The 26,902-nt window shown below is 28.3% G+C and overlaps 3 protein-coding genes and 2 long non-coding RNA genes across 10 annotated transcripts; 2 read left to right on the top strand and 3 right to left on the bottom strand.

The window, feature by feature from the left end:
- Nucleotides 1-312: 312 nt before the first annotated feature.
- Nucleotides 313-12,290, bottom strand: LOC111035743 (type I inositol 3,4-bisphosphate 4-phosphatase). 4 transcript variants are annotated; one of them, XM_022317492.1, is made up of 18 exons: nt 12,183-12,290; nt 11,995-12,126; nt 10,431-10,502; nt 8,858-9,013; nt 8,578-8,775; nt 7,986-8,497; nt 7,717-7,919; nt 7,494-7,654; nt 6,533-6,716; nt 6,263-6,467; nt 5,420-5,786; nt 5,067-5,341; nt 4,816-4,898; nt 4,519-4,741; nt 4,234-4,451; nt 3,751-4,160; nt 3,432-3,567; nt 313-3,335 (listed from the first exon to the last, which is right to left on the bottom strand). In XM_022317492.1, exons 2-18 carry the CDS (start codon nt 12,110-12,112, stop codon nt 3,203-3,205), a joined length of 3,654 nt encoding a protein of 1,217 aa, XP_022173184.1. In that variant the 5' UTR covers nt 12,113-12,126; nt 12,183-12,290; the 3' UTR covers nt 313-3,202. The 4 variants fall into 4 exon arrangements, with proteins under 4 accessions (XP_022173184.1, XP_022173185.1, XP_022173186.1 ...); XM_022317493.1 differs by lacking the exon at nt 10,431-10,502; XM_022317494.1 differs by lacking the exons at nt 10,431-10,502; nt 11,995-12,126; nt 12,183-12,290 and adding an exon at nt 9,777-9,892.
- LOC111035744 lies at nt 3,293-12,184 on the top strand. Of its 2 annotated transcripts, XR_002604674.1 has the most exons (4): nt 3,293-3,376; nt 10,227-10,323; nt 11,665-11,908; nt 12,067-12,184. It is a non-coding gene; the product is annotated as an uncharacterized LOC111035744 (long non-coding RNA). The 2 variants fall into 2 exon arrangements; XR_002604673.1 differs by lacking the exon at nt 3,293-3,376 and having other exon boundaries at nt 10,140-10,323.
- Nucleotides 12,291-13,654: 1,364 nt separating the features above from the next.
- LOC111035761 lies at nt 13,655-16,652 on the top strand. The gene is made up of 2 exons (XR_002604676.1): nt 13,655-15,064; nt 15,152-16,652. It is a non-coding gene; the product is annotated as an uncharacterized LOC111035761 (long non-coding RNA).
- LOC111035760 (uncharacterized protein C9orf78) lies at nt 16,499-18,952 on the bottom strand. The gene is made up of 7 exons (XM_022317514.1): nt 18,652-18,952; nt 18,240-18,341; nt 18,040-18,154; nt 17,568-17,716; nt 17,275-17,493; nt 16,846-16,979; nt 16,499-16,775 (listed from the first exon to the last, which is right to left on the bottom strand). The coding sequence occupies exons 1-7, from the start codon at nt 18,738-18,740 to the stop codon at nt 16,609-16,611; spliced, it is 975 nt and encodes a 324-aa protein (XP_022173206.1). The 5' UTR covers nt 18,741-18,952; the 3' UTR covers nt 16,499-16,608.
- A 1,558-nt stretch (nt 18,953-20,510) lies between these two features.
- On the bottom strand, nt 20,511-24,812 carry LOC111035756 (bifunctional lycopene cyclase/phytoene synthase-like). 2 transcript variants are annotated; one of them, XM_022317511.1, is made up of 4 exons: nt 24,767-24,812; nt 22,701-23,642; nt 21,006-21,490; nt 20,528-20,929 (listed from the first exon to the last, which is right to left on the bottom strand). In XM_022317511.1, exons 2-4 carry the CDS (start codon nt 23,611-23,613, stop codon nt 20,528-20,530), a joined length of 1,800 nt encoding a protein of 599 aa, XP_022173203.1. In that variant the 5' UTR covers nt 23,614-23,642; nt 24,767-24,812. The 2 variants fall into 2 exon arrangements, with proteins under 2 accessions (XP_022173202.1, XP_022173203.1); XM_022317510.1 differs by lacking the exon at nt 24,767-24,812 and having other exon boundaries at nt 20,511-20,929; nt 22,701-23,874.
- Between the last annotated feature and the right edge of the window lie 2,090 nt (nt 24,813-26,902).

The following is a 26,902-nucleotide window of genomic DNA, read 5'->3' as shown; positions in this document are numbered from 1 at the left end:
ATAATATAATCATAATACAAAAAAAATCCTTCGATTTATGAAATAAAATTTGTTTGTTAGGTATTTCAGAAAAATATGAATAGAAACAATATAACAAGAATAGAAAAAAAACAATAGTAATAATTTCAATGCAATAACTTTAAAAAATAAAAATTTATAATATTTATAAATAAATAATAATGTATAAATAAACATACTACATAGAAGAAATAATAAAAATGAATTGCACAACAAATGATAAATTTGTTGAAAATTTCTAAATCATCCAGTTGATGGTAACATTTCTGCTATAATTTTCAAAAATAAAGATGTGCAGACTAAAAACATAAGTTAGTTAACAATAAAATCCAACGAAACAAAACTTATAAACTTATAGATATACATTTATCAATAACATAAAATCATACATGGGACAAATACAATGTTAAGTTATATCTGAATGTTGTAAATTTAATTTTTAAATAACTTAAAAGTAAGTTAATATAATAAATATATCATAATTTCAAGGTTCTGTAGTACGTTTTGAGCAACATGATTATATCCATAAATAAAAGAGAATCTATGATTTGATATCAATGACAGGAAGACATGTGCTCAACTCCATAATATTAAGTATTTTGTTAAATTGTAAACTTTAATTTAATTGATTAATGTTCAACAATTTTTTACTTAAGCTTGGCACACATTGTGTCTTAAGAAATAGACACATAACATTGATAGATAATTGATATAATGTAATTTAAGGTTTTATAAAAAACATTTTAATTAACGGTTAGGTTAGGTTAAATCTATTTAAAATTAATCTTAAATATTATAATTATTTTCTTAAGTTAAAATTGAATTATACAAATTGTTTGTTATCATCTACTGCTATACAGAAGACTGAAAAATAACAATTGTATCAATTTCAGTTTTTAATACATTTATGCCAGATTGAATGAAAAATGTATTGATTCAATGGTTCAACAAAATTGAATGGACCAACACCGGGCTGCTAAATCATGTTTAAGGGACCAATGGCTTGCAATTGATTCGTTAAATGTTTAGTGATCATTCATGCAATCCAGCACATGTATGCCAAAATACAATTAGTATTTACTATTTAGTAATGAAATAATTTAATAATGTACCTATACAATTATTTGTTATTGTTATTATATACTATGATACACAGTCAAAATTATTTCTAAAATAGTTCATTATAGGAGGAAAAATGTTTGTCTCAAAATTTAATTTAATTTGCTTTTTTATTAGAATATTGGAGTCACAAATTATAAATATCAAGGCAATGCAACTTATATTTTACTCGGGAAAAATGTATTGAAGTATATTTTCTATAATATTTTCTAAACACAACAAGTATGCAAAACAACGATAGAATTTTTATGTACATTTATGTGTATGCCATGATATACATTTTTAGATTATTAATGTGTATGTAATTGTTATGCGAATTGAGGGGAAGTGTCGTTTTGATATTATACAATTGGAATACAAAGGATTTGCAAAAATATTGAGCGAAAAAGTATCAATGGCAATATATTTCTCCATTTTTCTTGTTTTTCAAATCTCAATATAATATATTAGCTTTTGTATAGTTCTAACTTTTTAAGACATATTATTTATATTCTCAAATAGTTTTGACAAGATTATAAAATAATACCATTTTTTATGGGATCCTTCACCTCCCATTGAGCTTCATATTAATAATAATGTCAAATAAGCATTAAATAAAATTTAAAAAAAAATAAAAACTGACAACTATTGAAAAAAATGAAATAAGTATGGGGGCTTGAGGAGCCCTACATATCAAATTTAATCAATCCCTCTGAACTCTTGGCTGAGCTGGAGCCTCTGATTTATATATTTATAGTCAATAATAAAACAGTCAAGATACTCAAATTAAATAACTTTTTAAAAAAAATTGTTATTAATTAAAATAAAATATTTCATCCTATAATTGCAATATTAAGTTTCTAAAAAACCATTTTCCCATTAAGAGTAGTAGAAACAAGAATATTAACATTTGTGATAGTTGTATTATTATGTTGAGTTTTAAATCAATTAAATATAATAGTATACTACATTATAATGTTTAGAACTCATTCGTAAGTTCACTTTGCTAACTAAAATACAGAGTAGTGTAAAGATTAAAACAAATTGTTTTTTATAAATTTCTACATTTGGGTCTACAAAAAAAAAACAACAAGGACTGACTAATATGATGTCTGGTAGAAAAATTATATGCAGCATGGTCACAATTCCAAGAACAATTAATAATATTTATATAGTCCACACAAATTATTCTTCTTTTTAAGGTAGTATAGTTTCCTGTTACATTTTCAAAAACTTGAGCAAATGTTTGTTTAATGATGAGACTCCTATTCTCTACTCAAAATAAGAAAGACAGCCGTTTTTATCTATGGCGCGCAGATGCTTCTTCCATAAACGCAGATGTGCAAGGCAAAGCTTCGGAACGAAATCGCAAAAATTAGCCAGCCGGTACCTAACCTTCCTCATTTTGAATAGAGTATAGATATTTTACAAATGATACAGTAGCGACCAGACTTATGAGTACATTTGTTTGCAAATTTTTGTACCAATATAGCAATTACTATAAATATCATGTTTTTCAGTAATTAAATAATATAGTTCTATAATCCTGTGTGAATATCAGACTAAACAAGCATTTAGTCATACTGCTATAGTACTAGTTTGAAGTCAATAAGTATTTAGCAAGTAATGACTAATTTAATTCGTACATAACTAATACAGAATTTGCTATTTAATCCATTTACTGGATAAGACAGACAACCATATATTATGGACAAAATTCTTAGGACAAAATCAACCATTATCGCTAATTTGCTTAACCCAGACTAAAACCTCTCTGCGTGATTTGATCTACTGTACTTCATTTACTTTTATCTAACCCCGTGATCAATTAAGTAAATTAATTAGCACTTATTCTTTCTTTTGAAAATAAAACCCATTCAGAATATGAATGATATTGATAACAGCAGTGAGTTTTTCTTATTCCAAAAATTATTCGCAGAGGTTCTAAGTACGTCAGACAGCAGTCTCAGTATAGGAACATTATTAAGTTAAAACAATTTCGTTTGTCAATTGAAAGGAAGAAAAATCAATAATGAAAAATGAAATAAAATAAATAACAAAATGGTATAGCAACCATGGTAACCATTTAAGTTTGGCTTGATCCATAAGTACCTGCCGGAGGTCTGTACATTTGTGGTAAGGTGAAGTGTTGCAATCTGTTAAATGCATATTTTCTGACACCAGTGTTTTTGTATGCATTTTCTCTCCTACACCCCTCACTGAAAAACATTGCACATTCACATGGCTTATTATGACAACCGTAAGTATTTTTATCTTTTTTTTTTTTATTATTATAATCAAAAAATAATATATACCTTCTCATACAATCTAATGCTCTTTGAATTTCACTTTCTGCAAGTCCATATTCCAAATTCAGAATAGAACACTGTTCTAGTGTAACAGACATACCTGTTCGGTCTTTAGCACTTTTACAACTTGTAAATCTTAAACCTAAAAGTAATTATAGTTAGAATAAAAGCATTTATGCCCCCAGAATTATTCAGATTGAAAAACAAATTTAAATAAAAGCAATACAAACATTATAATCAATAATTATCATTAATAAGTAGTGTGCAAATATATTATAACAATATCATTAAATGTAATACTAGATATTTTATATAATAATTTTACCTTTTAAACGACGACACACTATAGCTGCTGTTTGCAGTATTTCTACATTTTTACTCTTACTACTTTGTAATGAATCTTTTAAATTGCTCATTAGTTCTGCAACAGAAGTGCCTTGTCGCTCACAATCACCATTATTGGATATATTAAGTTTTCGATATCTCGAACAGAATTCATTTAATCTTTCAAAATTGTCAATATTGCTGCTATCCTGTGGTTTTGTATTTCCAAGGTTTTCTGCAATGGTTGCCATTTCATTAATACCCATATTAAAAAAAACAGGCGTGACCCGAAACGGAGCAATGTTTTTAGAAGGTAATAAAGATTGAATTAAATCTGGAACTGGTAATAAAACACATAAAGAATTCTTAGAACCAACAATTCGTGGCATGATTTCATCTTTTGGATTTTCTCTACAAAAATAATGTGAATTATTAAATAAATACTATTAAATATATATTATTTTTATAGTTTAATAAATAATACCTAACAGCTTGTGATAGTGGTAATAAGGTGAAGTTTACAGTGGCAAGATCTTCAATGGCAACAGCCATGTCACCCCACATGTCGATCTCATTACCATAGTAACTCAATAGACATTCAAAAGAGGCTAAGCAACCAATAGAAGACAATACATACAGGAATTCGGGTTCAGGTTTTTGACACCACAATCTTGCCATTAAGCCACTAACCAGAGCAGTCAACTAAAGCAAAATTAATATTAAAATTAAGCATTCTTAAAATGTAATGTCAATTATTTATTTTAATTACCGCTTGTGAAAAACAAACATGTCTACGGTAACGAACATTGCATGACCTTTCAGCTGACCGTTTATCCTCTTGTACTCTAAAAACACTATGCGTAAGTCTAGCAGTTTTTAAAAGTCCATCCATAGCTTGACGAAGTTTACGCATGCTTGGCTTTAATTCAGAACCCCAATCAGTCATAAGATTAAAATCAAGTCCTTCTGTAAACTTGTTTCTAGAAGGTGCACTAAAAACATGGAATAATATATTTTTATATTCTACCTGTGACTTAGTAAACGATTCAAAAATATATATATTCACTTGTTATTAGTTGTTTGTGCTTTGTTATTGTCAATTTCAGTGATTCTAGAATCTAAGCTCACAGGCTGATGACAATTTGTTGCCTAAAATATTTTTGAGTGATTATAAACACTAAATAGCAAATAATAGTTTTGTCATATATTAGACATTGTATGCATATTTTATATTTTTATTTTGTAGCAAAATGTATATTATATGGAAAATATTATTAACTAAGTATCAAAGCAAACATAAAATGTATAAATATTTACTTGATTTGTTGATGAATTTGAAAGAAAACTTCGACTTCTTTGAGACCTCAACCTCACTGCTGGACTATTGCAACGGCCACACAAAAATTTAACTTTGCTGACAAGACACATAATACTGGCTTCAATATTCAACTGAGTAAGTTCCCAAGGTTCTGGTTCTTCAGTAGGCTTATAATAGTTAGCTGACGGTGAATTACACATTGAGTAAGTGTCCAAAAATTGACCCGTTTTCATACCGTTGCTGCTTTCATTCGGAAGAGAATTTTCTTTTGAACCTAAAATTAAATATATTTTTATAGCACTTAAACACATAAAATATATAGTACAATGTTAAATTTGATTCAAAAACATACCACAAATATGGTTTGCATCTTCTTGACTATTATCCATTTCACCTTTAGATTCTGGAAACACAATAAACTGTTGTTGGTCTTCATTACCACTAAAGTCATGTTCTTCTTGGATTTCCTTTGAATCAAACTTCATCAAATGCCTCAAACATTTTGGGCTTTCGGGAGTATACAAATCCTCAGTATCTGGTGATTGTAAATCAAAATTTATCTGGCTTGCTATACGTTTAAATGGTGATACATGATAATTTGAAGGATGTTTAATGGATTCATTGTCATCACTCAAGACGGGAGTCACTTTATGTTCTTCAATAAAATTTAACGCTTCTTCAACAAGTTTTGGATCCCAAAGGCTTAGCAAAATACGAGTCTACAAATTATAATATGTTAATGTTATATGTATTACAATATCATTAAGACCATTCTATAGTTATGTAGACTCAGTGGCAGACTGAACTTAAATTATAAATGAGGCATTTTCATAATTAAGTATTTACTACCACCACCCCACCATTTTTACTTATAATAAGTTATGATGTAAATAAAATGTGGCCGAAAGAACCAAGAAGTCGGGTCTTAGCATGTATTCTGCACCACAGTCACAGGGTGGCACCACCCGCTTTGAAAATTTGAAACAGTTGCTTCAAAATTGAACCCTTCAGTCCACCACTATGTACGCTCAATAGGATTAGCCATTTCATTTATAATTAAATATGACAAATAGTAGTGAATAATTATAAGCAACTAATAAAGCTAAACTTATTAAGCGCACACAACTAATTAACTTATTAAATGATGCTCAACATCAAAAAGGTTTTAAATAGTGACTTTAAAAAATAAAATTACTTTGGATATCATATCATTACAAATTGGCATCATCCCTGCAGTTTGTTTGTCTTTAGCTAAGTTTAACAAACTTTTCATTGCATCTACTACCTCTCGTCTTAGAAGTTTAATTGCTTGAATGGCATCAAACGCCATAGTAATTTTACTACTGGCCATGGCATGGCCGTTTGTTTTAAGTGGTGCTTCTTTGAGTTGTTGTAATAATCTAAAATATCCATACATATTATTAGAAACATAAATGTTTAGAAATTTCTTAGAAATTTGTTTTACTTTATCAATCCTCCAGTTTTAGACTTATGGGAATGTGCAGTAAATGCGCCAACTGTGATTGTATCATAAAATCCACTCTTTTTTAGTGTATCATTTTGAACCCAAATGCGTTGTAGGTGTAAGTTTGTTGGTGCAAATTCTAAAGAACGGTCGTTTTTACGCGAACTTGGTTTAAAATGAATACCTGAAAAAAATTTAGACTTAGATTTCTTACAGAAGACAATTGTTTAGACTCTAAATATAATATGTCTATCAAATAGCTAGTTAACATCTAATATTCTAAACTTTAGATGAAAGTTAGACTTACAGTATTTGGAAGGAAAGAGTTCCAAAAGGAACGGATTCCTTTTTATAAAAAAATATGGTGAAAATAAATAAGTTCCTTTTTTCAAAGAAAAATAATGAATTTTTTCATTCCTTTCGAGTTTCAGTTAACACAGATATGTAAATAATTAAAATCAAAATATTTTTTTCTTAGTGTGTATATTTCCAATTAGTGATCGTTATGGAGTATCTAAGTTAATCATATAATAAAATATTAATTTAAATTGTTTAAAAAATAGAGAGTAAAAATAATAAATATAGATGAATAAAAGAAAAAAATTATATTTGATATTATATTCCTAAACTAAATAGTAAATCATAAATGTACTTTTAGGTATGTATAGGTATAATTAAAAGTTAGGTACCTAAGTACCTAGGTATCTGAAATAAAACATTGATTAAATAAGAACTGGTTAAATAAGAATTTTTATTTTATTTAGAACTCAGGAACTAAAAAGGAACAAATACCTCTTTTTAAGGAACAAGAAACAAAACAAATTCCTTTTTATAAGGAACTCACCAAACACTGCATAATAAAAACAATAATTAACAAATGATATATATGGATGAAATACGTTGGAAGATTATTATGTATGATAAATAATCTTCAAAATCAAAGTATGTGTTAAAAATTTACCCTTTTGATTTTCAAGATTTTGTTTGGCTTGAGAATACAAATGTAATAGTTGCAAATGTCGGTCAAGTAGTTCTACTTGTTTTGAATGCCATGGCTCAGATAATTCACCCATTCCTGACACTTCTTGTAAAAGTTCTTTTTCTTCAAGTATCCATATGTTTCTATAAATGAAAATGGTTAATTTTTACTTGTTGTCTACTAAATTAGATGAGTAAATGCTTACAATAATTGCTGTGGTAAATAAAAGCATAACTTGCTTTCAGCCATTATTTCATAAACAGATATATCACCCCTCAGGCCAGAATGAAAACGATAAGTCACAAATGATACATTATCAAATAATAAATACAGATAGTTCTGTAATGGAACACGTAACCTGGATCCAAGTCTTGGAGGTAATGACTGTGTTCTTCGATGATTTACCATCTAAAATAATTTTAAAAATTATATTCTATGAATATATTCTAATCAATATTTTTTTAATTAACTCACAGGAAAGTTATGATTGCTATACATTAATGATTTGCATGGTGTGGACTCTGTACTCATGTTATGTCCAATCTGTTTGTCTGGACGGCAAATTGTCATGGACACAAAACCAATAATTTTATCTAAATCGGATCTAATACTTGGTGATGACAGGGGCAAACGAACACGTTGGCCATTATTTCCCGAATGAGTAGTTTCTAACAGCGAACAAAGTGTTGTTTCGCAATGTCCCATTTTCACAGCAGTTCCAGAAATACATTCTCGTACATCATAGACTGATACTCGAAGGATACAATCCTCAGTTAATCCATCACTGCACTGTAACCATATGGTTCTCAAAAATGTTGGATTACTATTATCAACGATAACTTCTGTGTTAGCATAGTTTATCCAAACATTTTCACTTGGTACACAAATTGATACAACAATTGCTGGATTTGGAGAACGCCCATGCCCATCACACATCAGGTTGTCACAAGAAAAACATATTTCGCACAATGGTACCTTTGTTAGATCTAAAATATGGATATGACCATATATAAAACATGGAAGTAAAAAATATATTTAAATAGGTAAAGAATGTATTAAAATGTACCTAGTTTAGGTTGATTTTTACGTAATCTCCACATATTAATATCTAAATCTGGCTTTCGTTTTACTTCTAATTGTCTTCTTAAATCCAACAGTCTAGCCCGCATGATTTCGTAGCTTGCTTGCTTTATAGCTTCTAACCAAGAATCTCTTTCTGGCTCTGTATGTGCAGCAATTTGTTGACAAATACCATTTTCAAATACTATTAATTTAAATTATTAGTTTTTTCTTAATTATCATGTTTTTTAAACAAATAAAAATCGTTGAGCTGGAAAATTGTTTACCTATTTGAAAACTAAATGGTCCTTCTGGAGGAGACTCATCTAATTGTACTGAATAATTTTGTAGAACAATAACACCAAGTAAATCTGATAACTGATCATGAGACTTAAGATAAAATAGCAAATTTCCTCTTAAACGACACCAACGCTCAAAATTAGCTTTAAAAAAAAAATATATCCATATTAGTGTTATCAATAAAATATTGTAAGCTGAAATTTGATTATAAGGTACCTATTTAACATGAACATATAGTGGCTATTTAAGTAAAATGTATAGAATCAAAAATATTATGAATAATACTGCACAATATATTATAATAACATTTAACATTAAAAACAAATATAATAATAATATTATGAAATTAATTAAAATAATTTACTTTTTGTTTCAACATTTATTAACTTTATAATAGTCAATATTTAACACTGATAAATTGAAATAATCACCAATTAATCAAAATAATCTGTTGAACACAATAATTAAACTAATAAATATATGTTCATAGGTGTGTGTACGGGTGTGGCTGATTGAACTATAGACATTAGGCACATCTAAACATACCCAGTGTTTTTAATGTGGGAATTCATAGATGATGGTTTCAGAAAGGATACATGTAATATAAAAATTGGTTATTTAAGATAAACAAATATGTACTTTAACAGTGTTTATTTAAATTTTAACTTAAAAAGAAAATATTATGAAGTAAGTGAACTGGAGCTTTATATGCCAACAAATTCAGAGCACCCCTATGTATATGTATTATATTGTATAGATTTAAATAAATATGTAAAAACGATTCTGACCTGAAAAATGATAATACAATAAGAAATGCTTGTAGGTATAATATTATTATATTCATAATTATATGAGAACAAAAATGAAAAAATAAAATTATTGTATTAGTTACATTAATAATTTTACCTTGAGTCTTGACATAAAAAATTATCACTTATCAACATGCAATGTAAAGAAACTAAAGGTTCAAAGATTATTTCAACATAAATTAACAATTAACTGTTAGGTTGGCTAGTAATGGGTTGCATATGGATGTGTCATGCAACAATATATAAGTTTCATGCTAAATATTAATGGACAACTATATGTACAGTCTGTTTATAATACATAGGTGGGGAAAACTATGCCTTATAAACATTGTAATAATACAGTTAATAATTTCCCTAGATTTAATTAGATGAATTAATTAACCATTAAAAACCAATCACAAATCAAAATTTTTAATTAAAAGTTTTAGCTAATAATACAATTTTAAAAATACATATTACATATATGTAGACATGTATATTGTTTTACATAAATACTAGATTGATTAGTTTAATTGGGAATGATATTGAAATTAAATTTTGTTTACAGCTATCTTAAATTTGCAGTTGTGCGTATTTACAATACAGACTATACAGATGTTATTTTGCAACATTGTAAACCAGATTGGCTCAAATAAAATATATAGGTATACTTTTTTATTATTCTATCATAAATAAACCACTTAACATACTTCATATTTTGTTTATGTATTATATAATTATTTAAGTATTCTAAATGCATATAATCATATACCTTTATGTGATCCGCCATAACAGTTCAAATCGCTTAGACGTTCCCGTTTTTTGCTTCGTTTTGAATCTCTCTCTGAAATTGTTTAAATAAATCTAATAGTCTAAAAATCAATTGTGATTGAAAAAACATAAGACTTCTCGTCTCTTAACCAAAACAAAAAACAAATAATTCAAAATGCAATAATTAGATTTTCTTTTGTTGTATGCAAAAATAGCACAATTCACAATCCTAGAAACCACACATAGGTTATAATTTCAAAAATGTACATAATTATTTTTTCTTTTATAAAAATGTGAAATCTAGTCATAAAATTTAATTTTTATTTTACCACAATAACCTTAATCATTAGAATTCCAATTTATATTTTTACTTAAATTGATTTTTATATTTATTACTTTTTATTGTAGATCTGCGGGGCTATAATTAGGTACAGTAGTAAAAAATTACAAGTAAGATTTTTAAAAAATAATCAAATAAATTATATTCACAATAACACATTTCAAACGCTATATTATACATCAAACATTCAAACCCTTGTCTTTAAATGTTTAAGAATTTCTCATTTCATAATCGTTTATCAAAATTCAAAAGCTCAGATTCTTTAAATAAAGAAAAAGTATAATTAGAAAAAAGAACAAAAAATACATTCAATAAATTTGTAATGCCATATAAAAATATTATGTTGATATTATTAAATAATAAAAACTTTTTAGTAAAATTTGTTTAAAAAATTTAGCATTAGTTATTCATATACAAAGCTTAATCCCACAAACACAAATAAGTAAAGTTGCTTACTGCATGAAATTTTTGAATGAAGTAACTACCCATTAGTGACACTTCTGCAATGTTCTAGAAAAACGGAATCTAAAATTATTTAGTGATCAAATAAATAAATAAATTGTATTGTTATCATTTAACACATATTATTACCACAGAATAATTGTTATTCTCTGTTATTACTATAATCTTTATCTATAAATGAATTATTATTTATTGATGTAGATTGAACTTGTTTACAATAACATTACATATTATCGGGCTAAATTTTATTATGTAGGTATGTATTTATTACAGTCATAAATCTTAATAAAAACAATAATAAACGTATCTACCTAATAACTTATTCATGGCAATATTGACATATATTATCAGTTATTTTTTCTTAAATATACGTTTAGCGGTTTTTATATTGTTAAAACAATTATGTTAATTAGGGTTGTTAAATATTTTTCAGTTATTTCAAAACTGGCCAATATGTTTTTACACACAATGTTTAATGGTTTAAATCCAAAACTTATGAGAATTATTAAACCAATACAATAAAAATGATATTAATTGAAAAATACTAAAATGTATCATGCAAAATTCCAAACAATGATGTACTCACACACAATTCATATATAAACATGCCAAGCTGATGTTAACTATGCCAATATTAGATTATAACAATATTGTAACTCTCTAAGGGAATATGAATGGTAAGTTTGTACTTAGTTACACTTGATTTAATTTTATTTACTTAAAAATTTTAAAGTTACCAATGAGTCAAATTATAAATACTCACTCTCAGTTCTTCTGAAAAACCCTTCTTGGCGTTCCCGTACAAATAATAACCCTTCTTTGTCAAATTTATTAGACGGTTGCTGAGCCAATGTGATCATCTCCTGTTTGTTGAAACGCATTTCATTTGTTGGGTCTAAAAATAAGGTGCGAGTCAAATGTTGTGCACGAAAACCATACTTGAATACTAACCGAAAAACAAGTCTATCGGGAAATTTGCAAGCGAAAAACAATATAGTGGACCATGTCTGTTATGTGTTCTTTCGTTTTTGACCTGTCTCAGTGAAGATCGAAGATTTGTGCAGTTAACCAAAGCGGTTCACCGACCGCAATTTCCATGGATAACATTTCTACTTCAGATGTTTCAAAAATAACATTACGTTGTAAGACATTCCAAATGTGAGGATAGGAACCTATTGATATATTATTTTCGTTTCAGATTCAGAAGTGAAACGATGATTGATGAATATTGAATATATCTTACTTTCATCTTGTGAGTTGTGATAACGACCAGTGTATGACGTTGATAACGAAGTTTCTCCTACAATCGAGGAATTTTGATTTTCACTTTGCAAATTATTTTTTTGAAAAATGAACAAGTCACACACCGTGATTTATTATTTTTGAATTTCCCAGAGTATGAAAGTATTAAGAAATTAGGCCTATAATGTCGTATCGTACAAAATTCAAAATAAATATAAAACAGGACACAGGTATCTAATATATCTAATAACCTACATAGGTACGTCTATATTTTATTTGACTATATGGCTATACAATACAGTTGGCGGCTTTACGCCCACGGCCGACGGGCTTGACCGATTTGCAGTCACGTAGCTCTCGTGACAGGTAGGTATTTAAATATTTTATTATATTATTATATTATTACACTGCGGACACATGACTCAATAATTGTATAGGCCTACTAGACATTAGCCCAGAGCGCCGAGATTTTCAGCTATAAAAGGGACGATATTTAATCTATCATAGACCTTAGCGTACTCTATTAATACTTTTAGTCTTCAGATATCATTTTAAAAAGGTGGGCAAGTGAGTACCCTACTTTGCTGTACAGTAGGCGTGTCAATGGAGGTCACTGCAGTAGCCAGTAATGGATGTGTTAAATTTGAATTTAACGATATAAAATCATTGTATAGGTAGGTAGGTAATTAGTTAATAGTAAGTATACGAAAAACGATTCTGAATATCAGCTTACCTTACTAATTTACAACTAAATATATTTTATAATACTTTTGATATTAAAGTAATTTATTTTACTACCAAATATTAGTAGTATTATTTATTATAAAAATAATATTAAGAAATTTATAATAAATGGTAATAAGCAGATGACTAATTTAATTAATTTTTTTAAAACCTCATGTGTGAGTTTAATGTAAAAATATACTTTACAAGTTTCAATAGTAGGTACCTATCCACAAATAATATTTTTAAATTACAAAAAAATTACCCACTAAGAACGTTATTCCTCATTTAAATATCTAATTTCGTCCAAATTTTAACTTAAAATACATTGGTACTGTGTTTTTATAATTTTTAGATTTTTTGGTTACACTAGGTATATGAAATACTTATGACTTATGAGCAAGGCTGTGAATTTAATGCACTAAAAATTATTAAATATACTCCCAAATCTAACGACATATGCATACAAATATGCTCTTAAAATTCTTAAATATGCACTTAAAATTAAAATTTATTTTTTTATTTTATTTTGATAATATAATTATTGAGTATATTAGTACAGTGTGTACCTATTGTTTAATCTGGCGCTCGAAAAAGTTTTTAGAAATAATACATCAGTGTGCTACGAAATGGAGCTTAACGAAAAAAATGTAATTCTAGAGTACTATTACGTTGTCGATATTGTAATATCAGGAGGTACAGAGAACGATGTAGTTAAGGCCATGGAGAAATTAATTAAGTCCAGTCACAGAATAAACCTTACTATCAATGGGGAAAAAACCAAGTACCTACCTAAAATTAACTCGACATTTAGTAAATAAAACAGCATTAAAAATGGTTCCTTACTCTTTTGAACAAGTGGATGAATTTAAATACCTTGGAGTCAACAGATACACACAAAATAATATGCATAATGGGATCCAATTGAGAATAAATAGTTCCAATAAAGCATATTTTGCCATGTACAAGATGCTCAGCTCTAGACTACTGCCCAAAGGCACGAAAGAAAAACTGTACTTCTGGGACCAAAAAAAAATTACTGTGAACTTATACTCTGTTTTTCCTTTTTAAATATTGCACTAATAACTTTAGTTTATGAACAACTTTGTACTAAATTTTCACTCGGTGAACATTTGGTTTATTTAACAAATACTTATAACATCAAAAATGTTCAGCCGAACTGGATATGTAATGAATCTTTCCGATTTTAATTTCTTTCTACTCTCTAGGCGTAATTGCTATAGCATTAGAATGTTTAGATCTTTTTTTTCCAATAAAATGATGGTTGCTCGGCGTTCTGATTAGGCAATTTGGGTACATCAACGTCACCAAGTACACCTTTCTGCAATCATTATGGTAGATATTTAAATATTACGAAAATGTATGCAGTGTCTAATCCAGTAATGGGTGCACCACAGACCACAGTGCCGTAGCCCGTAGCTAGAATTAGGTGGGCCACAGATCTTTATTCTTAAGACTCTCTAGGTAGGCCCAGTGCAAATTTATCTATGGGGTCATTATTTCCCGTTTATATTTAATTTAAACTATTATAAAAAAAACCAATACATAATAGATATCAATATATGATTTTAATACGAAAATTTTTTTTCTAGCTTTGGTATTAGCAAAATTGTCAATTATTTTTTCAATACCTTGTTAATTCGTTTCTTTCTATATTGAGAATAGCATTATCAATAAGTCTATTTTGAGACCTGCAGAGTTTCTTAAATAATTTTGAATGAGTTTTAGTTTTGAAAATTACCTCTTAGCAGTTAGCTGAGGGCCTGAGGCACAAATCACCGAAATTGTAAGAAATATTAAAGCAGTCAAAACGTCAGGAGAACTTCAAGCCAAGTCATTTTGAATAGGTAGTGAAATTTATTAAGTTTCTTAATATCAGATTGATCTAAACTAAACCAATTAATGTTGTAATTGATAAAACTTGTCTATTAAAGTCAGATGCAGTGATGCATACGATACGGTCAATCATAGGTTACTGCTCAAGAAAATCTATGAGCTAACTGAAGACGCAAAATTTACAACAATTATTAATCATTTATTAAGGAATAGACAGATTTTGTATCACTATTCACTGCAGAACAAAAAGAGCAGATAGAAAAGAAAAAATGATGCATTATCTCAAGGAAGCGTTTTAGCACCAATTTTATTTAATATATATAAGTACTTAATGATCAACCAATTGGGGACCAAACGAAGCACTTTATTAACGCTGACGGCCTCGCTATTACAACCCAGGGCAAAATATTCGAGAAGGTGGAAGTGAATCTGAACGTCGCGCTTAATACTATGAAGGAATACTATACTGATAATCATACAAATTACCAACACAGATTACCACTTTCCACTAACAAAACAGAGACACTAAGCGGAAACGCCGTAAACTGAGAAATAATTGACAAGACACACATATTAGAACACTGCGACGAACCAAAATACTTAGGTATTAAACTTGATCGAGCCCTGACATATAGAAGTCATTGTGAAAACACAAAAAATAAAATAGTAACAAGAAACTGCTTACTTCAAAAACTGGTTTGCTCTCAAAGGGGCGCAGACCCTCATGTCTTTAGAACGACAGCCTTATCATTATGTTACTCGACTAGTGAATATGCTTGTGCTGCATGGAAAAACTCAGCATATGCCAAAAGGTAGATGTGGCCCTAAATGTAACTAACAGATTAATTACGGGATGCCTAAGACCAACCCCAGTTCAGAAAGTACAATTATGTGGTATAGAACCTCCTAACATAAGGCTAGAGGAGGCAGTAAGAGTAGAGAAAACAAACAAGAATTAGACAAGACATTCTTTATATGGATGTTAACTCTTTTACACCACTTGATATCAAACGTGCCAGTATACGGCAGTGCTTATATGGGACGATCGTCCAGTCAGAGGATCCACCAAGAGTGTTCCAGAATAGTATTTATGATTAAAGCAAAAACTTGGACGAGTGCCCAAAACATTATGCACAATTGTATTCAGGAGTGTTTTACTTGGAGTGGCTCAAACACTACCATAATTATATAGGTACTACTACATTTATTAATTTTTTTTTTCTTAGATTTGCCTCAATCACATTATTTTAATTATTCATACATCATAAAATATTCAGTCTTCTTCTATTTGTTTGGAGAGCTTACCTATAACAGTGATTGAGTCTAACATTTCATTATTTAGTTCAATAAGTTTTTTTTAATTAACATAATAGCTGAACCCAATAATATTGTGGGTATTAATGAATCTTTTGTACAAAAAAATCATCTTTAATATTTTACACCTATACAATTTAAATTATGTGTATTTTAATAGTTCTCAAGAATTTTTATAAACAATGTAGTACACCAACATTAACCACATAAAACATATAGTAGACTAATTATAGAAAACAACTTAATATCTACGAAATTGTTTTTTGAATCTTTCATAGTGGAAATCATCAGTTGCATTATCTTTTTTTTTTCTTTTATCTACATTTTTTTCATCTGAATGATCTTGTTTAACTGCAGGTTGTTGTTTATAATTTTTTTTCCCATCTGGTCCTGTTATCTCAATATTAACTAGAATTGAATAATATAGGAAATTAAAAATGAGCCTTACATTCAAAGTCAAATATTATTTTTAACTTACATCTATTATGTTGCACAAAATTAACTGCCATATTTGTGGGAACAAACTGTGATGGACCATCTTTTTTATTGCGCTTGTCACGTATTAATTTCATTTTAGCTTCTTCTGTTGCTTCAATATTTTTTATTTTTGCACTAGTCATCAAAGAATATTATAAAGTATATTGTATTTATTATCATAAATATTTTTATAATTAAATTGTGATTAAAATTGTGCAATTACAAATATATCCACTAAGAGTTATATCATTTTTTAGATTTATTAAAATTCTAGAATTATATTTCTCATTTGCTTCACAGTTTGGCATACGTTGTGACATCCTTTTACCTTACCTAGTGAGACACTATTTATATCAGACCCCAGTTATTAAGACAATAGTATAAATATAATAATATTAAGATACTCTAAATTCTTATAAAGAAAACTTACTCAATTCCTAAATCTACTTCGGGAATACCACTTAACATTTGATTTGATAACATTTCTTCAGATCTGTGAGTGGTTGAATTTCGTAAATGTGATGGGACAGCTTGTAATGCTGCCAATTCTGGTGGACAATAATTTGATTTATTGAGACTGACATTATCATCATCTGTATCTACTGTTCGGCCAGTCCGTACCGCCACTTGTTCATCAATATATTTCATCCTAAAAATGTATTTTTATTTATTGTACTTGTATTTAATTATATGAACAAAAATAATATTGGATAATATTTTTACATTTCTTCATCTTCATCTCGTTTATTGGTTTCAGCTGAAAATTGTGTTCCTATTCCAGTATCATAAGCATCGTCTACTTGAGTTACTTGTCCAGTTTTTAAAGCATTCATATTTATTAATCCACCAGTTTTTACTTTAAATGGATCAACCTAAATAAAATTTGAATGATAAATTAATTAGTAATTATAATTATGAATTGGTAATAATTTAAGTAATTTAAGTATTCTATTTTAAACAACTTTTAATCAAATATCAACTTTTTAGGCTTACATAATAAAAATAATAATTATAATAAATTATTTACATTTTAAGATGGTCAACATTAAATAAATTACTAATTTACAATATCTGACTTTTGATAATTGAAGTGTAATGGCAATTCATTATGTTCAAAATAAATACTATATGTATATACAAACACAGTAAGTCATCTTTATATTTAAAGAAAAGTTAATGAAATTGCATAACTTACCATTAATTTTTCTTCTTCTTGAGAAAGTTTCTCCCCTAATGCAAGGCTAATGATATTAACACCATTAGGCCTGTCTCTGAGTTTTTGCATAGTTTTCATTTCTTCAAGTTTACCACTAAAAAATTTAAAAATTCATCAGGACATTAGTGATATTGTTTACTTGAATGATTTTTTTGCAATAAATAAAAAGTCAAGCTTACAATACTTGCAAATCATCTTCTTGTTCGTCGTCATCTATTCTTTTTCTTAATGATCGACCTTTTGACTTTTTTTTCAACAGAACTGGAGATTTTGAACTAGAACTGTTAGTGTAAAATTAAATACCTATTATTAATTTATTATTTGTTATACAATTATATTTTAGACAAGTGAAGGATTATCTTGCTATAGCTATGTTTCCATCAATTTCTATCTAAATTCTGCGAAAACAGTTCACATCCAACATTTATTTTAAATGAATGAAAAATTTATTTTTTTTATGCATACAATGACTTATTAAAGGTAGGTATTTTCAAAAAGTTTGTTTTAAATGATCAAATAATTTTGTTTAGGAAACAAAAATAGTTTATACATATGAAATAAATATACAGGTTAAAATATCAAATTAATTACGTATTTAAATTTTCAACGTCTTTTTGATCCTGTAAAGAAACATCGACATCTTTTTGTTTGTTAATGGTTCCATTCTCTGTGCCCATCATGATCTATTAAAATATGTTTACTTTGTTTTCAATGGAGTTACACATACGAAATATAATTAAAATAATTAATTGTAATTGTTTTTAACACAGTTATCTGGTGTAGATAACCGTGGTTTTTAATATTAAAAACCAAAATTTCACGGTGACAAACTTTGCTATTTCATTTGAAAAAAGAATTTAATTAACTAATTAATAATATTATTATTTTTGTTTATTATACCTATCTGTGAAGTTAGCTCATGAACGATTATCACATATCAAAATTCTGATAAGATAGGTAACCGCATTCCTGCATATTTTATTGCCTATTCATATCTTACAAGGGGTTTTAATAAAAATATTTATTTTTCAGATCCAGCCCAACGGTAGTGGCACGAAGGTAAGTAAAAAAATAAAAGCGGAGCGGTCACGACCGTAGTACATTACACGAGCCAGAGTTTGCCTATTGAATGTGTGTAAATTTGTCTATTTTCTTTAGCTAGGCCTACCGATCTAATGAATGGGCAGATTGATCTGTTTGTGGTATCAATAGATCGGGCATGATATACAGATTTAATCTAGAACGTCCCCCCCCCGTGCCTTTTCGCCCCCGACACAGCTTCTTATTCAATTTTTCTCTTAACACATAAGCTTATTGTACATTACTTGTATAGATAGTTTATTTCTAATAAATATTTTAAAAAAAAGATATTTACGTTTATATATAATTTATCGACATACAGTTTATCAATAGGTTCAACTAGTATGCATTATACAGTTGCCAGTAAGTATAAAAACAAAAAAGTAACTATACTTTTATACATTACTATAGTCTATATAGCCTAGTCGGGCTAGTCTTTGTGATAAGTCATAACGTTATAAATTGTATATATATTGTTTTCGTCTGGACTCCGGAGTCATGATATAGTTTACCACCCATCGGGCAATACCATAGTCCATAGAGCAAGTCTATAAATAACGCAATCATCAGAATAATTATATTGTATTCGTGTTTACATTGTGAAAATTAAATTTATAAAAAAAAATAATTACAATCCGATATATCAAATGACAACTATTATTAATAAGTAACAAGTATAATAAGTAATAAATATTTATGTAACAATGTTTACACCTAATAATATAAAATATTCACAAAATAAATTATGTGTGTTATAAACAGAAAAGTTATTCAAAAAAGATAAATATAACTAATTATTCAGTGTTGAGGTACAGTGTCACTTACATGTTTGTATACTCATTGATCATTATTAGTTAATATTTATAACTTTATTAGGTACTTTTTATTATATTTTTATTAATCATAGAATGTATTTTGAATTGAATGATATTTGATATTGTTGTTGGTAATTAATTATATTTTAATAACTTATACAATTATTAGAAATTAGTTATAGACTATTAGAGAAACAAATGCAAAAATAATTTAATTACATTGTTGGATCTCATATCAAGTATATAAGTATATAAGTACTTATAACAATCAATTTTAATATTAGTATTTATTTAAAACTGTATACCTATATGACCTTTATTGAAAAGAACCAGGTAACTTGAATAGTCTTGATAATGATAAAGGTACCAGAAATTATAATGGACAAATATATGTATCATATACAGACTTGGAAGATTCACCTTTACATATCCTTCAGGCAGTACTGAGGAAGATCCTGGAGGATTAACTATGGGGGGAAAAAACATTCGCGTATCAATTATCTCAATCCGAAACTGATCAAAGTGATGAGTTATGCATTGTGATTGAACATAATTTATAGATTTAAATCAAACTATACAAAGTATTGAATACTTTTAATATATAAGGAATAAAGTCCTATTGCAATTTTATTCCATTTCGACAATGAAGCTCTAGTCGGATAAGTCGGACTTGTCTGGATAGCAGAAACAAGCCCTCGATAAATATCAGTGGTTGCTAGAACCGAACCTCTTGTGACGTGCGGCAAACACCTGATGGCGCCCACCGATTCTAATTGTTGTTTGTTGGCCAGATGGATCAACCGTGTGGAATACTTTTTTAACTTCTTATCACCTAAAGACCTCGGTTGCTTTTCATGGCACAAGATCCTTACTTCTTCCTCTTCGTCGTCCATGTATTCGGTGGGTATATAGCAACGACCTAATGTTTCGCTGTCGGTGACGATATCACGGGCAATGTTCACGATTTGTAAAGACTAAAAAAATAATTGATGATATTTTATACAATTGTTGTGTAACAAACAATCTATATCACAAAAACTATTTACTCACTTGTCCCATTTGATATGCTTTTTCTATGACATAATTGTAGTTCTCGACAAGATCATACTTGCCGTTATCACACCTGTACATCATCACATAAACACATAATGCACCGACACTTCCGGCTACATAGGTGGAATATAATAACAAATCGTCTTCATTTCTGACTAACCTGCCCTCAATATCCCATTTGTAACCTTCGAGCAACTCATCGAAAGGCTTACGAGGCAAATAAAATGCTATTCTAGATAATCCACGGAAACACGCCATTTCCACGTCAGTCAATTCAGATTCGTATTTTGTCCAATCAATGTTCAATTCCTGTGGTTTTGTTTGAACACCGTAATCTGATTTTCTTTCATGAAATAATTCGTTGATAAATCGTTCGGTTAACTCAAATTTTCGTTTTTTCTTTTCAACATCCAACTCGTCATCAATCATGTCATCCGTTACACGGCAGAATGAGTATAAAATTATTAAATCCAATCGAATCCCTAAATTAAAAATATATCCCATTAAAAACAACATTATACTTATACCTATTTATATAATTTAAAACTCAATCAAATGAATATAATATTTAATACAACTTACAATCCATTTAGTTAACTCATAACTTCAAAAAATAATATATAGTTACTTTAAAACTAACAAAAAGTTTCATCAATTTACTTTTATCTTTATTTACTGTAAATCCAGTATTATCTTTTATTTTATTTTTTTTAGATTCTGAAAGGAGCGATAATTATCGCAATTATTATTATTATTATTTACAATTATGACGTATTTTTTATTTGCCTTTTTAAAAAAAAATTGTTTTTGGTCAGACACTTTTTATAGAAGAAAATTAATGTTTTCAATTTGTAATTTTGATACATTTTCTATTTATCTGACAGTTATTAATCTAATTGATACAGTCGAGTTACCTTGTCAATACGTATTACATACGAAAAACGATTCTGAGCGAATACGGGCTGTTAGCTAGCCTATATTACTAAATTACTAAATATAATATATTAATATGTTTTTATGGTACATTTATTTTACTATCAAAATAATTTACCATCATATTAGTATAATAAGGTAGGTTAAATTAATATTTCATTAAAATATTGCTTATGGAAGTGCCATTGTGTATAAAAATTTTAATTTTACACTTAAAAGTTCCGAATCTCCACGAGTAAGATTTTCGAATTACGCAAAATAACTAAAACCATTTTTTTATTAATTTCTATCAATTTATTACAGTAGATAGTTTTCCCTCGGTTCAACAATTTTATATCGTAAATCTACGTTAATTTTTTTTAATTATTTGAAGTTAGAATTAGAAAAAATTGGTTAAAAAGCGAAAATTTGAAAATGATATTGTGATTAGATTAACTTACTTTAGTTACTTTAGGGTATCATAAGTTAAGTATAATTTTTTTCACTCAAAAATCTTCAAAATATAATTTAAACATTTATACAATTAAAATAATTTTTTCCTAGGGTGATTTTTACATTTTGTATTATTATTCATTTTTATTTAGATGGTTCACTGTATATTATGTATAACACTGTTATATACTGTATATATTGCATTTCACGGTACAGAGTGATGTGGGAACAAGTGACTATTACGCTCCTATTTTCACAAAAGGATTTAGAGCTATTTAGCCCCTCGTCCTACAAAAGTTTGGTTTCATTGGTGCCTAAATTTCTTACCGGATTGAAAAAGAAAACTGGCAGTGGTGAATGATTTTGAAGCGACTGTAAGAATTCCAATACTTCCTTTTATATCTACCGTGATGTTTTGTGGCATATTATATTCTGATTTAGCAAATGCCCAAAACAGTTGACAAATAAACTTCCAACTCATGCTGAATCGTTGTGGGTACTCCAACGAATAAGTTTCAATTACACCGTGAGCTTTATCGAAGCAAGTCCCAGCCAAGACAATGATAACGTTTATTACGAAGAAAAAAAATGCTTCTTCTATTGCCAAGTCTTCGATAGCGAATATATTTAAACTAGTATTTTCGTTAATAATCCAAACGTTTTCCTTGAGGGCCACTTGATCAATCCAACACAAGTACAGCGTAGGGACCACTATCGCAATAGTTGACGGTATTATTTTTTTCACAAAAAAATTTCCAGCACCACACCACAGGAATATAATCACCGGAGATACCCAACACAGTATGCATCCCAAGTAAAACGTCGCTTGTCCGGGAATAGCTATTTTATAACCTACGATCGTAACCATGGTCAAAAACGTGATCGGTACCCATCGAATCAATTGGTAGCTGCGTTTGTCATAGTTGAAATTTAAGCAAGGAGTTGACCATCGGACACAGAGCAAAGTCCACAGGGATGTCAAAACACTTTGTATAATAAAAAACATGTATTCTTCAATAGGTACCAATCCAATAACAGCCAAGACTCTTTCTGGCGGATACGTCCATACGCCTTTGTAGATGACATAGTTGTCCCATGGTGTTGTGTATACAAAAGCTATGACACATATAAATGCAATTTTAAAAATTTCCGAGCGGTTGATGAATGGTCGGGTGATTAATAATAATAAGCCGATAACTGGAAGTGTGTAGATTAAGTGGAAGTCTACGTAGGTTAACATTTGGATGTAGGTACTACGAAAGCCGGAAACTGAAAAAAACAAAATAAACTGTTAATTTTATTTTAAACACTCGTTAAAAATACTTTATCTCAATGACAAAGAACATATTATTATTTGTATCCAATTAATATATCGTTCATGAATTGTGGTAATTACTAATTTCGTTGTTTTATCCGTAATTTATTAAATGTATTGCCATTAAATGTATTCTTTATCATAAAAGAGAATTTAATTATATATTAATCTTTATTCGTAATTGAAACTTTGGGTGGCAAGGGGTGGTGGCTTAGTCCTCCCAAAACACGTACTTATTCACTGCCAGTCCAAACCATACTTATCACCACGGAATAGGCATAAATGCATAATACATAACACATTTTGTAGTTTTACTTATTTAATGTTTTGTAAAGTGTATTTAAAATTGATTGCCAAGTTTTATATTTGGCCACTGGAGATAACTCTTATAATATAACAGGCCATATTCAGTCGAAGTATATTATACCTATACACATTTTTAAAAATTTCATTCGAGTTGTTGTTTAAAAAATTAAAAACCCAAAAAACTATGAAAAAATTTAAATGGCGGGTAAGTAGACGCTTCTCTGCTGTACAGTAGGTTAAAAGTGGGTAGCTGTACGATTCTGAGCGAGAGTGGCTTACTTTTACTTTTTACATAAGTAAAATATATTTCAAAAAATCAAAAAATTATGTTATACATACACATACATTTAAAAAAAAGCATAAACAATTTCTAAAAAATAAAATTATTTATTCAATCAGAAAATGTTAACTTAAATACCTCATAAATCATTTTAGATAAATAAAAACGGAATTTATTTTTAAATATTTTTTATTTTATGATACAAACATAGTTATACCTATTTTTTAAGGCATAAAATATCTCAGAGTATGACTTCACATAGGTAAATAATAAGAATTTACAAAAATAGTTGCATTGCATAAAATATAAATGAACTGTAAATATTATTTAAAAATCAAATTATATATATTATAGACAATGATGATAAGATAAACTTCTGCTTACTTATAAAGTATTGTATATTTTAATATTATCAGTACATATAATATGACAAATCTAAAACAAAATAATATAATTTTAAATTTAAATTTACTAAGTCAAAAATGTACTCACCTTATATTTTAAATATTTATGTTTGTAATTGGTGTGTTAAAAAAAGTTAAAATACCTAAAAACAACAAACTGTTAAGAGTATAGAAACTATAATAATTTATTATCAAACTCTGTCTGCGATTGGCGATTTTATGCAGTTGATCTCTTTAATTAAATTACTTTAAAGATTAATACTAGCCAATAATTAACAGTGTTTTCTTATTATAAAATTATTGATAAAATAAATTCAATGGATAAACCTCTGGGTATAGGTATTTACGAAAGTACATGTATTATATTTTATGGTCGAGTGCTTAAGTTATCATCAATACGGAATACGGATACGAAATATAAAGGGATTATAGGTGAAATTAATTATTTCAGTAATGACTAAAATGCTCCTAAAGATAAACTTTGACTTCTTTTATACAGGTAAGTATATTATATACGAAAACTAATTAGTGTTATGTAACATGCACCATTTTAACACGTTCACCTCCGCACCTATATTTATAATCTAGTGCCACACGCCGCGTGTCTATATGGATAACATACGCGTGACTATAAAATTATGCGAAAAAACACGGGAAACAAAAACCGACTGAAAATCATTTTTTGTTAAATATTATGTTCTGAATGGTCCGATCAATATTAAAGCAGTGCCTCTATGGCCGAATTATTATAGGTGTGTATTTTTAATATCCTTTAGTAACGATCACGAATCGGCGGTGGCCTGAAAAGTCCTATACTACCAACGCCGACCTATGATCGGCAGCGGAGGTGAACGATTTACTTCAAACCAGCGCCAATATTCAGCAAATCACTTACAAATAATTGCAAATTAATTTTCAGAATTTGCAAATCAAAATTGTAATTTTGGCGAATGTTTTTCAAATTTGCTCAGCCTCCTCACTTTTGGCCGATCGATCCAAACCTGCAAGGTCAATATTAAGGAAATCAATTGCGAATAATTTCAAATTGGTTTTTAGAAATTTGAAAATTATGTTTATACATCGGAATCAAAATGTCCAGAAAAAAAGGCTTTGATAAAAAAAAACGTTTTTTTCCGGAAAAATTGGGAAATTTCATGGAAAAATGAAAAAGTTCCTAGAGAACTGAAAAAATATTGTTGGGCTATTTTGTCAAAAAAATTTAGGGTAGGCAAATTGATAGGTCTACTTACCCCTGCCTATGAATTTTAGTTCAGAAAGGTCCAGTGTAAGCCCCCTCAGGCCTCAATTGAAAATTGTTATGTATCGTGTACACTGTGAACAATTAATATTCGTAAATCTAACGGGGTTAGGAAAAAAAAACAAGTGAATAAAAAGCAAAGGAAAAAAAGCAAGTGAAAAAAAGCAAGTGAAAAAAGGAAAAAAAGCAATTTGAAAAAAAAGCGAAAACCAATTATTATTATTATAGGTATAAATTTTACATAATAACAAAAATTACTACTAAAGTATTAATTTTAGGATTATAACCTATGCTATAGCATACTAGTGAATTATTTTGATCAAACTTATATTTCGGAAATAAATAGACCAATTGGAATTTCACGGCCAGGTAAAAAAACTAAATTTCGAAATATTCCCCCAATTTTCCCACCTGCTACGTAGAATGTACACGAAACAACTATTAAAAATGCAGAGCGTACTAATAATCAAACAGAAGGATTTAATCATCGATTTTCTAAACTCGTTAGCTATAATAATCATCCCTCTATTTGGACACTGATTAAAAAAATTAGGTTAGAGATAGATTTAGATAGCACTATCATGTTGATGCACTTAACATGTAATACCTACACTTATGACTTATTATAATATTATAATATACATAATATATTTAATTAATGAATTATTTTTATTTGATTTTTTTTTAACAAACTATTTGTAATAATTTATACCTATATTATATATAATAATAATAATTTGTTTTCGCTTTTTTTTCTAATATGCTTTTTTTTCACTCGCTTTTTTTTCCTTTGCTTTTTATTCACTTGCTTTTTTTCCTAAACTCAATCTAACGTATATAATACACGAGTGCCTATAAACAAAACTAAGTAATAAGTATATAATATACGGCAGTATAATAAGTAGTGTATCATAGAGTTATTTTATGTTTAAAGTTGGGTTAAACGTGCGCAATCAGACGAATATT

Source organism: Myzus persicae, unplaced genomic scaffold (assembly GCF_001856785.1).
Source record: "Myzus persicae strain clone G006 unplaced genomic scaffold, MPER_G0061.0, whole genome shotgun sequence".
NCBI lineage: Eukaryota > Metazoa > Arthropoda > Insecta > Hemiptera > Aphididae > Myzus > Myzus persicae.
This window is presented reverse-complemented; position numbering and strand designations above follow the sequence as displayed.